This window comes from Sorex araneus, chromosome 7 (genome assembly GCF_027595985.1).
Source record: "Sorex araneus isolate mSorAra2 chromosome 7, mSorAra2.pri, whole genome shotgun sequence".
In the NCBI taxonomy this organism is placed as follows: domain Eukaryota; kingdom Metazoa; phylum Chordata; class Mammalia; order Eulipotyphla; family Soricidae; genus Sorex; species Sorex araneus.
Genome location: NC_073308.1, coordinates 58,871,944 through 58,889,546, shown reverse-complemented (window position 1 = coordinate 58,889,546; position 17,603 = coordinate 58,871,944). Strand labels below are relative to the sequence as shown.

Sequence of the window (17,603 nt, the reverse complement as noted above, 5' to 3'; positions counted from 1 at the left end):
CGCCCTGAAAACCTAAGTGCTAAGACTCAAGGCTTCCTAAAAAAAGAAGTCACAGTCAACAGGCAGGATGGAGGAGGCGGAAACAGCTGGGCCAGACGCCAGGCTCAGAGTGGACCTACGCCGAGCGGCATGGACTGAAGGCACCGCCACCAGGGCAGCCCCAACCCCCTTTCGCCCTGGATCCGCCCCTACAGCGGGCTCCGCCCTGTCCTGCCGGCTGCCCTAAACGGACCGTATCTCCGTGGGGACCCTCGCGGCCCCGCCCCCAGGACAGCAGGCCCCGCCCTATATCCGCCCCCAAATAGGCTCTGCCCCTCCGATCTGCTGCCTTGAACGTACCCTAACCCGCGGCTGCCCGCTGGACCCCCGCGCCCAGAACAACGCTCTTTCCCTAGCTCCGCCCCCAAGCCAGGCTCCGCCTGCCCAGAATAGGCCCTACTCCGGGGCCCGCTGGGCCCCACCCCCAGAACAGCACGCCCCGCCCTAGCCCCGCCCCAAGCTAGACTCCGCCTCCATGTTAGACTCCACCCTTCCCGTCCAGAAAGGATCCTAGTCCGCGGCGACCCGTTCGGCCCCGCCTCCAGGCCAGCCCGGCCCGCCCTAGCTCCGCCCCCAATACAGGCTCCGCCCCCGTCCGCCGCCTGCCCAGAAAGGATTCTACTGCGTGGCCCACTTGGCCCCGCCCCTAGGACTGCCCGGCCCGCCCCTCCGCCCCTAAGCCGGCTCCGCCTCCGCCCGCCGCCTGCCCAAATGTCGCCGCCAGGGGTCGCTGCGCACCGTGGGCTTCGCTCGCCTTCCAGCTTCCTCTTCGCTGCTCCGCCCCCGAGTCGCGGTTGGCGCCAAAATCAGACTCCCGGGCCCGGCCCGCCGCCGGAAGAGCCATGGTAAGCGCCCACTGCGCTTCCCTCCCCGACCCCTTGGCCTCGCGCCGCGGCGGGGCTTGGCGCGAACCTTCTAGAACGTGCGCCTCCGCACTCTCGAACGGGGCCCGAGCGCGCGGGACACGGTTGCCCGGGCGACGGGGGATGCTGGGGGTGGCGCGCGGGGTCTCCGGGGTTGGGACCTGGAGATCCTGGTCCCGGAGGGTCCGACCGACTTTCCCCCGCCTCGGAACCAGCCGTGGCCTGTGCGGGCCGCGGGGCGGCGGGGAACAGCCCGGGGCCGTGCCCGGGACGCGGGGGGCGCAGCGAGAGGGGCGCGCTGGGGGCCTTATTAGGGGCCGGCGCCCCGAGTTCGCTTCCTTCCCCGCGGGCCAGGGGGGCGGGGCCGGGTCCTGGGAAAGGTGCCAGGTGGGCCCTGAGGGCGCTGGGAGTTTGGAAACTACTCCTGCCCCTCCGGTCCTTGGCGCGAACCATCAAAGTCTGCCCGCGCCCTCCCCGCCCCCCACGCCCCAGCCCACCCCCTCCCCGCCGCCGTTGGCAGAGAATCCCCGCTCATTAAATGGGCCTCGGATTTTTAATACCGCAATTTAGTTAAGTGGCCGTTGTTTCAGCCCGCCGATGGGGGACAAGGAGCTGGGGTGCATGATAATTTTATTTGAAGATACTCTCCCCGAGATAATTGCAGCTGATAACGGCCGCTTTGTGGTCGGACTAACAGCCCGGGCCACCTGGGCATACAAGGATCTTTGAAGCCCGACAGACAGAAGCGCACTTGAAGTTCCCGGGCCTGGGTGATATCGCGTTTCCCTCGGAGAGTTGCTGGCTGGTCCACCTGGCTGGCGCCGTTAACGGGCCTCGCCCCCGCCCCTGGTTCCCGAGTCACCCCCGGGTCATGTAGTCATTTATTAGGACTCTTGCCTCTTTTTCAGGTACTACCGCTGGTCATGGAGCAAGATGAACCAAGTTAGAGTAGGGGTGGGAGAGAGGGTACGGCCGGGAAGGCTCTTGGCTGCAGCTGACCCAGATTTTATCCCCCCACCCCTGTTTGATCCCCCACCCGGCGTGAACTGAAGTCCAACAGGGCAGGCTGGAGAGAGAGTGCCAGGGGCTGGGGTATCTGCCTTGCATGCAGTTTCGTCCCCTGTGACTCCGGTTCCATCCCCAGCAGCACGTATTGTCCCCTGAGCACTGCCCGGGGTCATCCTTTCACAGAGCAGGAATAGCCTCTGAGCCCCAGGGGCCGTGGGTGGGTCCGGCCCCCCTGCCCCCAAAGAAATCCAAAAGAACTAACTGCCCCCCCCCAAGAAATCCAAAAGAACTAACTGCCCCCCCCAAAGAAATCCAAAAGAACTAACTGCCCCCCGGGGTCCCGGGCGGGCGTGTTCTCAGAGTCTGGACTGAAAAGAGTTCTTAGTCCCGGGCACAATGAGAACCTCTGGAGAGAGTCTATAAAAATAGAGTTTGCCCAGATAGAAGCCGCACTGCAAAGTCTGGATTCAGTTCATCTGGGCTGTGCCTGGCAACGGTATTTTTAGGAGCTCCTGAGTTGGCTCTCAAGTGCAGCGCCGGGAAACCCCAGGGCCAGAGCACGCAGCTGAAGGGGCCGCTGAGTGGATGTGAATTCCCTGCCGGGTTTGTTCCCTGGCAGAGGCCTGTGTAGAAGGCCCGTCCTCAGCTGGACCATCCGTGGTCTACCTGCCTTTCCCCCTCCGCGTGCCCCTGGGGCCGTCACTCAGGTGGGGTTTGGCCGGGGCTCTCCAGGGCCATTGCTGACACTGTACCTGGGCGAAGTCTGCCCAACTTTCTCATTTTGCCAAAATCCTTTTTATTTCTTCCTTTTTAAGTTAATCCTAACCCTAGGGCAGAATGCATTTGGTCCTGGTTATTCATTCTTTTCTGGGTAGTTTTTGTGCATCTACTTGTAGTTAATTTCAAGTAATGTCTTTTTTGTCTTGGAGTGATTATATGGAGTTTTGGGGTTTGTTTTGAAGTAAATGCAGTAATTTATTAGTGGATGATTTGATAAATATTGAATTTCTACAATGCCAGTCTCTCTTTTTTCTCCCCCTGTTTTATTTTTGGGCCACACTCTGTGGTGTTCAGGGTTTACTTCTGGCTCTGTGAACAGGGATCACTCCTGGTAGGATTTGGGGGATCATACGTGGTGTGCTGGGAGCCAGGGATCGAACCTTGGTTGGCCGCATGCAAGACAGCAGGCTATATGTAACTTAACCCCGGTTAAATGGTGCTGATAGCACCTAGTACCCTGCTTGGCATATATCGTAATAGAATAGTTAAAACGAGTCAGCCTAACTCTTGAGAGTTAAGACCACACATAAAAATTCTGGTAATATATTAGATCCAAGTAGTTTTTGGGGGGATTTGAGGGTGGGATCTGGGTCACATCCTCCAGGACTCAGTACTTAACTCCTGCCTCTGAGCCCAGGGGTCACGCCGGGTGGGCTCAGGGGACCCTGTGGAGTGCCAGGATTGAACCCGGGTCAGCTGCGTGCAAGGCATGCCCCAATACATGCCGTCCTATCTCTCTGGCCCCCAAATCAAGTAGTTTTTTAAGTTGAGTGTTCTGTTGTTTTTATGTAGCATTTACTTTTTCACTTTTGTGCTTCAGTCAAAGAAAAAAGGGCTGAGTGTGGAGGAAAAGAGAACCCGCATGATGGAAATATTTTTTGAGACGGTAAGTCATGTTCCCTAAGATTTCCACATCTTGCATAATTTTCTTCTTCATGTACGTCATCCAGCGTTCACAGTACTTTTTTCAGTACAGATCAATACTAACCAATTTCCTGAAAATGGTAAAATTCTGCCAGCACTCGTGGTTCTGGTGGGGAGTGGGGTGTAAAGCACCCTGCGCCCGTGTGTGGCCTCTCCTCTGTCCCCGACCCTGGCGGCAGGGCAGGTTAAGCAGGATGGACTCCTTTCTGGATAGTGATGGAAGCAACTCCCGAAGCTGAGGGCTTCTCAGTACCAGGACCAGGGTATGTTCACTGATTCTGAGCTGCCAGGTCGCAGAAATTACCTGCCAGCCCATGAAATTGTTATTGCTGCTTAACGCATGGAATGTCAAGATCATTTATTATCATAAATACAGCTTATTTCTGCCTTCTCTGCCCAGGAAACATTTCTTTTATCAGTCTGCAGATAAAAAATGCTTGAAAAACACTAGCATAGATGATCTAATTTCCTTCTTGTATTACTCTGTGGAGTCAGTACTCTTGTTATCCGTATGCTGCAAATGAGGGCATTTGACACATAGCCCAAGATACAGATGAAGACATAAAAGTGAGTATAGCAGGATTTTAACCCACGAGGATCTGATCTGCTAGGTAGAAGTACATTTATAAACATGTCTTTAGTGAAACACATATATGCTGGTATTAAGGCCTTCAAATGTAATCCAGATGTTTGGGGCCACCACTAACAAAAATATATCAGAAGCTTTGACCCCTAAGTGGCATCCCAGGCTCCCGTCTCTGAGTTTATTTTCTTTACCATGTTCTTACATGGTGACTTTCTTCCCCCCTGCCCTTTTTTTAAGGTTAAGCGTAGCATTTTTAATAGTTCAAATTAAGTAAAATAGCAGGGAAATGCTTCTCAAAAATATCTGAGGGCTGGAGCCAGAGAGATAGTATGGCAGATAAGGCACTTGCCTTGCACGCGGCCAACCCAGGTTCAATCCTCGGCATCCTATGTGGTTCCCTGAGCACCACCAGGAGTGATCCCTGAGTGCAGAGCCAGGAGTAACCCCTGAGCATCGCTGGGCGTGACCCAAAAGCAACAACAACAAAATCTGAGGACTGATGTGGATTTGGGGGAGGGAGTTATATATGAAATTAGTGACCATGGATAATAGCCTAGTGTTATGGGTACTTTAAAGTTCACGTAATGTTCTTTCTACTTTTGGGTACTTGAAAATGTTCATGTTCATTAAAATGAATTAAAACAAAATCAAAAGTTGAGTTGCCAGCTTCTAACCTTCTCAGACCTGTCAGTCTTCCCTTATGCTTATTATTTGTTTAAAGTACTCATTTTAGGGAACATAAAGATTACTGCTGGTTTGCCTCAGTCATAGAGCATCATACAATGCCTTTTCTTTGTTTCAGTTTAAAAACCAAACCTTTGACCTCTAAAAAAAAAGCTTTAGCTTCATTTTATTTATTTATTTATTTATTTTTGGTTTTTGGGTCACACCTGGCGATGCACAGGGTTACTCCTGGCTCTACACTCAGGAACCACTCCTGGCGGTGCTCAAGGGACCATATGGGATGCTGGGAATCGAACCCGGGTCGGCCGCGTGCAAGGCAAACGCCCTACCCGCTGTGCTATCGCTCTAGCCCCTAGCTTCATTTTTTTTTTTTTTTTTTTTTTTTTTTTTTTTTTTTGGTTTTTGGGTCACACCTGGCGATGCACAGGGGTTACTCCTGGCTCTGCACTCAGGAATTACTCCTGGCGGTGCTCAGGGGACCATATGGGATGCTGGGATTTGAACCCGGGTCGGCTGCGTGCAAGGCAAATGCCCTACCCGCTATGCTATCACTCCAGCCCCCCTAGCTTCATTTTAGATGTGGCTTGGCTAAACCTTCAAGCTTGTCTCCAAACTACTATTTTAAATATATATAAATTTTAAGAAGCTGGGAAAATGGTAGCATAGTTTATAAAGATAACAAAATAGCAATAATATTATTTGACATCCTAGTTTGATAGTTTTGATTTCCAGTAAAACAAATGAAATTCTTGGCACTTTTAACTCTTCTAAATGTTATTAATCTTACAAAGAATCACTGAGGATACTTGGAATGGGGAATGGACTCAGGTTGGTGCTGATCTGATGAGGAAGACAGCTTGGTAAAATTTATATGTAAAGATGATGTTCGTGGGGCTGGAGCAATAGCACAGCGGGTAGGGCATTTGGGCATTTGGCTTGCACGTGGCCAACCCGGGTTCGATTCCCAGCATCCCATATGGTCCCCTGAGCACCGCCAGGGGTAATTCCTGAGTGCGGAGCCAGGAGTAACCCCTATGCATGGCCGGGTGTGACCCAAAAAGAAGGGAAAAAAAAAATGATGTTCTCTCTATTGAACTGAAATGTTTTCCTGTGGTCTTAGAGCAAGAAAAGTAAATCTAATTCCTGCCAGGCAGTAGAAAGCTGGAGAAATTAGTGAGGCATAAATACCATTGTGTTACTTATTCTATTCATATTTTAGATATCAGAGTTGTTTCTGCGATGTTGAACTGTCTCAAATAATATTAACAACTAGTGACTGAAATTAATATTAGTCGTTTATAGGATAAAAGTGAATTTTTATATGAAGCTAGTAATTGATTAATTTTGCTTCATATAGTCCTATGTATTTTCTCTCAGGTGTGCACACACATAGATGTATTTAAATTTGGTAACATAACAAATAAATTCTTTGCCTATTACACTTAGGGAGGCCCCGCGTGCAATGGTGCTTGATGGCAGAGAGCTGGCGCCTAACGCTGGTTTGGTTTGCTTTGGGGCTCCACCTGGTGTTGCTCAGGGCCTGTTCCTGGCGCAGTGCTCAGGAGTCACCCTGGCAGTGTTGCGAGAACCATGTGGTACAGACCCATTCCTGGATCCATATCATGAACTCAAGCCCTTTCAGCTCTTTTCCAGGCCCCTAGGGTCTGTTTCGCCTGACAGTTCTGTGACCCTACCCCAGTTCTTTCTCCTAAGGCTATCTCCTCAGTGTAAGGAGGAGGACAGTGATCGTACCCAGCCTGCAGTAGGGCTGTTAAGATGAAATAAGAGTCTGTGTAAAACATTACAATGCCTAGTTATAAGTGCTTAGATGAAAGTTAAAGTTACCTACTGCTATTACTATGTGTCTACTATGGTATCTTACACATAGTTTTTTTTTTTTTTTAAGTGAAGTAGATTTTATTTGGAAGTTTTGAAGGGAAGGAGAGAAAGTAGGAGAGAGTGGAGAGTCATGTGTTCAAGCGAGAACCTGGGCACATCCCAGCATACACAGGAAAGCGTGAAAATACACATCTCAAGAGGGGAGATGCAGGCGACATGTGTGCTTGGGCACGGCATGTGCTCAGCCTCTGTGGGCACAAACAGCACATGGGCTCGGGCAGCATGTGCGCTCACATAGCTTTTTTAATTAATCTATTTTTTAAGAGTGAAAGCCATGGTGTCCATCTCTTATCTGTGTTTAATGCTGGAATAACAAAGACTTATTGGAGACCATTCCTTTTATTCTTAAATTTAAGACTGTGCTTCAGTTGAGGCAATTCTCTGCCTGCCCGGTCACACGGCAGTGCCCCAGGCCGCCTCTCTCTTGGGGCTTTTCCTGAGGAATGCGTGGAGGTGTTTATCCTAGTCCACGTTCTTTTGCAAAGGAAGCAACTCAGCATTTGCAAAGCGGTCTGAGGAGTTGGTTTTTCGAACACAAGAGGAAGGAGCAGCCTCCTGAGCAGTGCTCAGGCCCCAGAGAGCACCCCCAGTGGCCGCTGGACAGGCTGCTCTGCGCAGGACCCAGTGGGGTGACCTCCTCAGGCACACGGCGCGCTGGGGCTGGCGGGGCTACCCCTGGGGGTGCGGGGCCTTGCGTGCTGGGAGCTGCACTCCAGGGCTGCATTATACCCCTAGCCCCTAAGCCGCCTTCACAGCCCAGTTGCTAATTCTTCAGTAATAGAGGAAATCAGTGTGTTATGATAAAAGGTGAAAAAATTTTGCGGGGAAGCCCATACACCCCAGACCTGGGTGCGTTGGTAACATTTGACCCGACTTGCTCTCTCCTGCATGTACGCATCTGTCCGTTCCTTTTCCATCAGCTCATCTTTTTCCTCTTATTTTTTGGCGGGGAGTGTACTTCAAAGGAGTTCTTTCATATCTGCAATACCTGTCTTTTGTCAGGTATGTTTTATGAATACCATCTTTTAGTATTTCTTTTCAGATTCTCAATAGTACCTGTGGATGAGCAGAAGTTATAAATTTTTATGAAGTCTAGTTTCTATCCCATTGAAGTTTCCCTTTTAAGTTTTTTTTTAAGAAATAGATCCCAGATTTTCATAACAAAAATTAGAATAACTCTATTATAATCACTGAAGAATAAATCTTTTTACATATCTCATTTTTCTGGGTGGGGGAGCTGGGGAGGCGCCATACCAGCAGTGCCCAGGGACCACACCTGGCTCTGTGCTCGGGGGACCACATATATGTGGGATTTGAATGGTGGTGTGACACTGCTCATGCACAGAGGTGCTGGGGGACGCCAGGGCTACACCCCAGGGGGTGCAGGGCTGTGCACTGTGGGATTTGAACGCAGAGATTGTGGCTGGAAGCTGCATGCAAGGCGAGCACTTGGCAAACCTTTGAGCTATCTCTTTAGCCCAGAGAGCTCACTTCAGTTTGGGCGTAGCGGGCCCACATGGCTGTGCTCAGGGCCTCTTGCTCTGTGCTCAGAGATCACTCCCGCTGGCACAGTCAGGGGACCGTATGGGGTGCTGGGAATCGAACCCTGTCAGCCAGGTGCAAGGCAAGTGCCTTACCCACAGTCTCACCTCTCTGCCCACCCCCCAGCTGTTTCACTTTCATTTATCCACATTCTTTTTTGTTTTGTTTTGGGGTCACACCTAGTGTGTTCAGAGCTTACTCCTGGCTCCTTGCTCAAGATCACTCCTGGCGGAGCTCGGGACTAGGTTAGGTGCTGAGGGTCAAATCCTGGTTAACCATGTGCAAGGCAAGCACCCGACCTGCTGCACAATTTCTCCCACCCTCTCTACGTTCTTTTCAGTTGAGTCATGAATAACAGAATACTGAATTATATATTTTTCTAAGCTTAAGATTGTCTTATCTTCCTATAATGTTTTTCTTTGTATTTGGTGGACATGAAACATGTAAAATGATTGATAGGCAGTCACACATTTTATAATTTTTCTGTTTAAGTTAAATTTTCCATGAAATCTTGTATGTTAGCAAACCATGACAGTTGTCTGGTTTGCTTTTTGTGAGAGCTGTTAAGTTTGTGATCTATAGATTAAGCAAAGCGCTGTTTATGTTTCTTTTTTTTTTGTTTCATTTTTTGGGTCACACCCAGTGATGCTTAGGGGCTCCTTCTAAGGAGCAGCACTTAGAGTGCAGCACTCTGGAGTCACTCCTGGCGCACTCAGGGGACCATGTTGGATGCCGGGGATTGAACCTGGGTTGGCTGCATGCAAGGCACATGCCTTACTCACTGTACTATCTCTCTGGCCCTGTTTCTGTTTCCGAAAGATCGCAGTGTGAGGAAAGGACAGACAGGCTCAAGGGCTGTGCACATGCTCAGAAAGGTCTGCCTCCCTCCCCTACAACTAGGCACTGCTGGCTGTGCCCCAAACACTCAAACTTCAAATCACATCAAAGTGTGAAAGGAGCTAATTGTTTTATGGTAGTAGTTGATTCATCATGATTAAGGGCTTATACATCACTGGGAAGATTTTTTCTTTTTAATTTTTTTAATTTTTTAATTAGTGAGTCACCGTGAGGGTACAGTTACAGATTTACACATTTTCGTGCTTGTGTTTCCCTCATACAGTGTTCGTGAGCCCATCCCTCCACCAGTGTCCATTCTCTATCACCAATGAACCCAGTATCTCTCCCACCCCACAGTCCATCCCCCCCGCCCCACCCCGTCTCTGTGGCAGGGCACTCCATTTTGTTCTCTCTCTCCTTTTGGGTGTTATCACTGGGAAGATTTATGTTCTGGAGTTACTTTAAAAATTGTATTTTTGTATAAAACCTGCCCATTTGAAGTTTCACTGAGGATATTGAATAAAATTGTTGCAGAGTTTCTTCTGGCTTGGAAGTGCTTCTGCTGGGGAGATGCTTAGAGGGCTAGTGCCCGTGCCCTGCGTGTAGGCCTGGGTGCTCCTTGGCACTGTGTGGGCCCTTCAGTGCCGCTGGGGCAACCCCAAACACAGCGTCCAGAGTAGCTCCCGAGTACCACCAGGAATAGCCCCAAACAAGGCACATTCTTGTTTAATAAAACTAGTTGATTCTAGGAGGTAGGAGTTAGCATAGAGATTAAAGTACATGCCGGGGCCGGAACGATAGCACAGCGGGTAGGGCATTTGCCTTGCATGTGGCCGACCTGGATTCGATCCCCGGCATCCCATATGGTCCCCCCAGCACAGCCAGGAGTAATTCCTGAGTGCAGAGCCAGGAGTAACCTCTGAGCATCACTGGGTGTGACCCAAAAAGCAAATAAATAAATAAATAATAAAGTGCATGCCTGTCATGCATGCGACCTAGGTTTGATTCCTGGTACCATATGGTCCTTCGAGCACTGCTAGGGGTAGCCCTGGGACCCCAACACCACCAGGGTGACCAGCAATGCTTTCTATCCAGCTGCCAGCCTGGCCAGGAATTGCCAGACGGGCCCCTGGGCGCCTGAGCACTGCAAGGCCACCAAAAAAAATAATAAGTTTGTTCTTGGATTGTTGATTTTCAGGCACAGATTTTTAGTTGTGTCTTATGAACTTAATTGTGGCAATTATAAATAGAAAATAAATAAATAAAATAATAAATTAAATAAATGCATTTTCTTTTAAACCCCTTATACAGAAAGATGTATTTCAATTAAAGGACATGGAGAAGATTGCTCCCAAAGAAAAAGGCATTAGTAAGTATCAAAGGTGTGCTGAGATGTATTGGAAAATAAAGGTCATTTTTTTCTGGGTTTGTTTTTTTTTCTTTTTGGGTCACACCTGGCGATGCACAGGGGTTACTCCTGGCTCTGCACTCAGGAATTACCCCTGGCGGTGCTCAGGGGACCCTATGGGATGCTGGGAATCGAACCTGGGTTGGCTACATGCAAGGCAAATGCCCTACCCGCTGTGCTATTGCTCCAGCCCCGAGTTTTTGATTTTATGGCAATAAAGATTTCTAGAGATGAAGATTGTTTGTAAATATTCCACATGATCTTTGAACCATCAGGGCCAGGTTTATTTGGAGTATTTTAGGAAAATTTAAATGGGGTGTGCAGGACCAGAGAAATACTGCAGGGATTAACCTCCACCTTATGGACCCCACTTCAGATCCCCGGCACCGCATAGAGTCCCCCAAACTCTAAACACCCCCCACAACTCCCTCAGATGCCAGAAGGGGGCACACCACTGTATTTCAGGCCCAAATCCAGGATGCTTTTGTCCTGATTCATAATCCCATGGATACCATGTATACAGGCACTTTTCCCCAGATATATCACATTCACAGACTTTGAGGATTATTGTTTCGATTGCATAAGCTATGAGTATGGATATAGTGTAGTTTTTCCTATGGGGATGTAGCGTTCAGAAGCGTTCAGAAGTCTTTGTGGATCTCTCCTGGTGACTCTTGGCTCACGGGCAGTGGTTCAGTGTGAGGGCCCACGGATGCAGTACTGTTGCAGGGTCCGGGGGTGCAGTACTGTTCCCTGAGGGTGCAGTACTGTTCCCTGAGGGTGCAGTACTGTTCCCTGAGGATGCAGTACTGTTCCCTGAGGGTGCAGTACTGTTCCCTGAGGATGCAGTACAGTTCTGGGGCCCGAGGATACAGTACTACTGTTCCTGGCCCCAAAGAGCTGGCGATTAAAGTTCTTCATGATTCCAGTATTTGATATTACCACTGTTAACATTTCAGGACATAATTATGTTTCTCATTCTTGGTTCTATGCGTGTACGAATGCTTGTCCAGCACTGCAGGAGGGAGCCATGCTCTTACACTGCTTTGTGTGTAAGAACGGTATATGTTTTTTTCATATAACATTGCATCTACATTGCCCCATGTCATTTGCGTCTAAGAAATGATTTGCAGGACTGAAGCGTTGGTACAATGGGTAGGGTGTTTGCCTTGCATGTGGCCCACCTGAGTTCAATCCCCGGCATCCCATATGGTTCCCTGAGCACTGCCAGGAGTAATTCCCGAGTACAGATCCAGGAGTAACCCCTGTGCGTCACTGGGTGTGATGCAAGAAAGAAAGAAAGAAAGAAAGAAAGAAAGAAAGAAAGAGAGAGAGAGAGAGAGGGAGGGAGGGAGGAAGGATTTGCAACATCTATATCTTTTTTTTAATGTTTATTAATTTATTTTTTTGCTTTTGGGTCACACCCAGCAATGCACAGGGGTTACTCCTGGCTCTGTGCTCAGGAATTACTCCTGGCAGTGCTCAGGGGACCATATGGAATGCTGGGAATCGAACCCGGGGCAACCGCATGCAAGGCAAATGCCCTATCTGCTGTGCTATTGCTCCAGCCCCCAACATCTGCATCTTCTTAAGTTTATTTTTTATTTCTAAAATTTTTTTTTTTTTTACTGCGGGCTGGAGCGATAGCACAGCGGGTAGGGCGTTTGCCTTGCACGTGGCCGACCCGGGTTTGGTTCCCAGTATCCCATATGGTCCCCTGAGCACTCCACTCATGGAGAGCCTGGCAAGCTATCCATGCCATATTCGATATGCCAAAACCAGTAACAACGAATCTCACAATGGAGACGTTACTGGTGCCCACTTGAGCAAATCAATGAACAATGGGACGACAGTGCCGCAGTACTAGAGAGCACCACCAGGAGTAATTCCTGAGTGCAGAGCCAGGAGTAACCCCTGTACACTGCTGGGTGTGACCCAAAAAGAAAAAAAAATTTTTTTACCAGACCCCTTTATGATATTTTTTAGTGTTTCTAATTTGGGAGTCAATTTTGGAATGGATAATTTTCACTTTTTTTTTGATAATTTTCACTTTTATCGTGCATTTTTATATATGCCTATTGATAGACTTCTGTAATTTTTCCCTCAGAATATTGACTGTGGACATTGGGCAGGGCGCTTGCCCTGCACATGGCCAACCTAGGGTCAAGCCCCAGGATCTCATATGCTCTCCCAAGCACTGCCAGTAATGATTCCTGAGTGCAAAGCCAGGAGTAACTCCTGAGCACTCCTGGATTTTTCTTTTGTCTTCAAAACAAACAGCAACAACAAATACGTATGTGTGTGTGTTCATACACACACACAAAACACAACACACACACACGCAAAAGTGGTATTATTTTGTTTTGTTTTTTGGGTTTTTTTTTTTTTTTTAGATTTTGGGTCACACCCAGCGATGCACAGGAGTTAGTCTTGGCTCTGCACTCACGAATTACTCTTGGCAGTGCTCAGGGGACTGTATGATTGCTGGGATCAAACCCAGGTCAGGCGCATGCAAGGCAAGTGCCCTACCCACTGTACTATATTTCCAGTACCTTATTTTATTTTTTCGGTGGGTGGCCACACCCCGTGGTACTCAGGGCTTCCTCCTGGTTCTGCACTCACTGATCACTCCTGAGGCGCTCAGAGACCTTATGTGCTGCCGTAGATTGAACCTGGGTTAGCCCCAGGCATGGCAAGCACCCACCTTCTGTACCATCACTCTGGCCCGGCATTATTGTAAAACCTCCTTTTTTTATTATACTAAATCTGGATACATATGTGTTCAAGTACTTCCCCATTATAGGCCTTTTTATTTATGATGTGTCCTAATGCAGAATCTTTCAAAATGATCTCTCTCAGCTGCGATGTCTGTGAAAGAAGTGCTCCAGAGCTTGGTTGATGATGGTATGGTTGACTGTGAGAGGATCGGAACGTCCAATTATTATTGGGCTTTTCCAAGTAAAGCTCTTCATGCAAGGAAACGAAAGTTGGAGGTTCTGGAATCTCAGGTAAATCACCACAGTTAAACGTAATAGATTCACTTTGTAAGACTTAAGTTTGTTTTACTTAATTCTCTGTTCACTTAGTGATTTTTTTTTTTCATGTAGTGATTTCTATTGATTTTTTTTTCTTTTTTTTTTTTTTTTTTTTTTTTTTTTTTTTTTTTTTTTTTTTTTTGGTTTTTGGGTCACACCCGGCGATGCACAGGGGTTACTCCTGGCTCTTCACTCAGGAATTACCCCTGGCGGTGCTCAGGGGACCATATGGGATGCTGGGATTAGAACCCGGGTCGGCTGCGTGCAAGGCAAACGCCCTACCCGCTGTGCTATCGCTCCAGCCCCTGATTTTTTTTTCTATGCCAAGAACTGAACCCAGGGCCCTATATGTGTGCAAAGGATGAACCCAAGAACCGTGCCTGGCCGTTCATTAAATTTTCACATGTATTATTTCAGTTGAAGTCCAAAGATGGTCAACATCTCTTTCTCCCAAACAATGCAAGAACCTTAACTATTTGAACTTTAATCTTTCTCTATGCCATCTTATTTCCTAGTATTTTAATTTTTTCTTTCTTTTAATTTAAAAAATGTCGGGGAGGTTAGCATTGGCCCCACCCCATGGTGCTCACTGCCGGCTCTGCACTCGGGAATCACTCTTGCTGGGCTCCGGGCACCATATGGGAAAATGGGAATTGAACCTGGGTTGACCACGTGCAAGGCTCCTGCTATGCTATCATTAAAACCCCTCTTTTTAATTTATAGGCATCTTTGTTTTTCTTTTTGGGTTACACCCAACGATGCACAGGGTTACTCCTGGCTCTGCACTCAGAAATTACTCCTGGCAGTGCTTGGGGGACCATATGGGATACCAGGAATTGAACCTGGGTCAGCCGCATGCAAGGCAAACGCCCTACCAGCTGTGCTATTGCTCCAGCCCCTATAGGCATCTTTTTTGAGAGTTTTAGACTTACAGAAAAATTGATGGGGAAAATCCCCAAATGCCTTTTCTAATTGGTGTGATCCATTGTTACAAATTTTGATGTTTTGTTGTTGACTAAAGTTAGTGGCTTGCATTAGGGTTCACGTCTGTGTTCTACTTCTGTGGGTTCTGGGAAATGCATAGATGCCTGGTATTCGCCACTGAGTCATTCACAACTACTTACGTTTTTACTAGTCAGAGTTTTTCCTTTTCCACAAGGTCTTGCAGTTGGAATTAGATGATATGTAGCCTTTTAAACTTAACCTCTTTTACATTTGAGATTCCTCCATGCCTTTCCATGACTTTATCTTCTCTCACCCCCCTGAATAGTATTTTATTGTCTGGATGTACCAGTTAAGTTGTTCATTGAAAATCTTGGTTGCTTTCAAGAATATTTTGTGTACATTATGAAGTTCCTATTTTAATCAGCTCTTTTTATTCTTTTGTGTGACTGGTGGTGTAAATGATTCTGTTGAACTTACACAGTCGTCAGAGTGTTGCCTCTGAACCTGTTTGGGGTAGGGGAGGGAGAGTCTCTAGAGCAAGCAGAAACGTTCCCTCAGAAGCCGTCTAGCTCTCCGCGCCTCTCAGTTCCTGTAGCCAACTGGGCTTTCCGTGAACAAAATGTGTTGCTCTAGTGTGCTTTTCTGGTCACAGAGCTGCTAAACTTGCCTCCTTTGTTTCTAGCGGAGCACTTTGTTGAGCCATCAGGGCGATTTTCCAAAAGCTGCTCCTCTCCTGGGACTCCTTGCCACGAAGGGGGTGCAGAGAAGTCATTCTGATGAGTGGAATATAAGTTGAAGACTAACTAGCTTCAGGGTTTAGGAGAAAGTTTACAATTTTGTGAAAGGCAAAGCCATGGGTCTTCTTTCCTATGCAGGGAGATGCGATCATGCTGTGACCCCGAGGGCTCAAGTGTCCATGAAGACCTCTTTGTTCAGAATGGCAGTGCTTGTCCTTGCCCTGCCTGCCTGCGGAGTGTAAGAACATGAAGCCCTGGGTTAGTTTTAGCCAAGTATGCAGTGACGGGGCCGGAGCGATAGAACAGTGGGCACGGGCAACCCGGGTTCAATCTCTGGCATCCTATATGGTCCCCCAAGCACCGCCAGGAATAATGCAGAGCCAGGAGTAACCCCTGAGCAATTGCTGGGTGTGACCCAGAAAGAAAAAAAACAGAAACAAAAGTGTGCAGTTACTTGTTTTCTGAGTGTATTCTAAGTTGGTGCAGAGTCTCTTGCCCGCTCCTGACTGTCTTCACTGGGGCCTCTCAGAGGGAGTGGGTTGAGTTCCCCTCCCTACCCCAAGCAGAGCCCCAGCAACTGAAGACCTACAGAACCCAGCCACAGCCATGCTCAAGGCCCCTCTCCACATGTTTGGATGAGTCTCATGCAGAGGAACCCAGGTGTGCGGGACCCAGGGCTGAGATCTCCAAGCCTGCTCGGATCGGGACTGTGTCTCTTCTGCCCAGATCCCCCATTTTCAGTAGCTAGGCAGTCACACCCAGGAACTGTCCCGGTGCCGTGTAATCCTATCAACAGCCAACATCCAGAGACTAGAAAACCAAGCTCCCGGAAGCAACATCTTATAGCCTAGTTCTCCCTCTCGGAGAACCTGGCAAGCTACTGAGAGTTTCCTGCCCACATGGGAGAGCCTGGCAAACTCCCCGTGGCCAACCAGTAACAGTGATGGGTCTCATTCCCCTAACCCTGAAAGAGCCTCCAGTGCAGCACCGTTAGGAAGGATGAGTAATGAGAGGCTTCTAAAATCTCAGGGTTAGGACGAATGGAGACATTGAGACCGCTCGAGAAAATCATCGATCAACGGGATGATGATGATGATGATGATGATTCTAAGTTGGTAAAAGTGAATGTTTCGGTCTCCGCTTCTGTGCATTAGGGCTCCTGACCTTGGTCTTAAATAAGGTTGTCGCCAAACTGTGTGCCAGGCTGTGTTCTCATGCAGAGAACCTTCTGGGTGAGGATTTATTCTGGCCTGGGTCATATGGTTACTGGGTGTCGTCCTTGCAGTCTGCCGTGCTCAGGTCTCCGGCTCCTTTGCTGTTTAGCTGAGGGCCTTAATTACTTGATAACTGTTTTGATAAACGTCTCCTCGTTGTTTTTTGTCCATGTTTCTCATCAGATGGCTCACAGTATGGCAGCTGCTTTTCCCTGAACAAATGTGTGGAGGTCCAAGACAGAAATGACAGATGTTTCACAGTTTGGGAAGAGGTTGCTGGGGATCAAATTCAGGGCATCACGATGCCAAGCATGTTTCTGTAATTTGATCTTAGGGGGTGGGCCATGTGTGGCAGTTCCCAGGGGCTGTTCCTGGCTCTGTGCTCAGGAGTGACCCCTGGCAGAGCTCAGGGAAATGTATGCGGTTCCGGGGATCGACCAGGGTGGGCCAAAAGGGTTGCGTGCAAGGCAGGTGCCTTCCTTGCCTTCTGTACTCTCACTCTGGCTTGTGCAATTTAATCTCGGAGTGACATCCCCTCGTTTCAGCTGTCTAGTCTCTAGAAACAAATCACTAAACCCAGCACACACTGAAGAGGAGATTACATATGGGCATAAACAGAAAAATCTCAGATCATTGGAAACTTCTTAGAGGAAACATGTCATAGGTGTTTTTTTTTTTTAATTTTATCACCATGTGGAAAGTTACAGAGTTCTCAGGTTTATGTCTCAGTTATACCGTATTCAAACACCATCCCTTCACCAGTGCCCATATTCCACCACCACAATCCCGGGTATACTCCCCGCCCCCCACCCCAACTGTATAACTGATGAATTTCAATTTATTTTCTCTTCACCTTGATTACGTTCCATGTTTCAACACAAAACTTACTATTGTTGTGGGAGTTATATCCCCAAACAAGATAACCCTAATAAGGAGGCAATTGATAATTAGTTTTCATTAAAAGATTGTATGTTTTCAGGTTTTAGAAAAGGTCGCGCAGCCGTGTTAGTGGCCGCGCGGCTCGGATGTGTCCCAGTCCCGAATCCTGGAGCCGTGTTAGTTGCTGCTCAGTGTCGCCAGGGTTCCATCTGGAGAAGGTGTG

At 48.3% G+C, this 17,603-nt stretch overlaps 1 protein-coding gene across 1 annotated transcript in view; it reads left to right on the top strand.

The window, feature by feature from the left end:
* Positions 1 to 802: 802 nt before the first annotated feature.
* Positions 803 to 17,603, top strand: part of MND1 (meiotic nuclear divisions 1) — a 45,335-nt gene continuing 28,534 nt past the window's right edge. The window contains exons 1-4 of the mRNA XM_055144915.1: positions 803 to 884; positions 3,511 to 3,576; positions 10,474 to 10,531; positions 13,430 to 13,578. Of these exons, the coding sequence (XP_055000890.1) occupies positions 882 to 884; positions 3,511 to 3,576; positions 10,474 to 10,531; positions 13,430 to 13,578 (276 nt within the window). The 5' untranslated portion in view covers positions 803 to 881. The remainder of the gene's footprint in view (positions 885 to 3,510; positions 3,577 to 10,473; positions 10,532 to 13,429; positions 13,579 to 17,603) is intronic.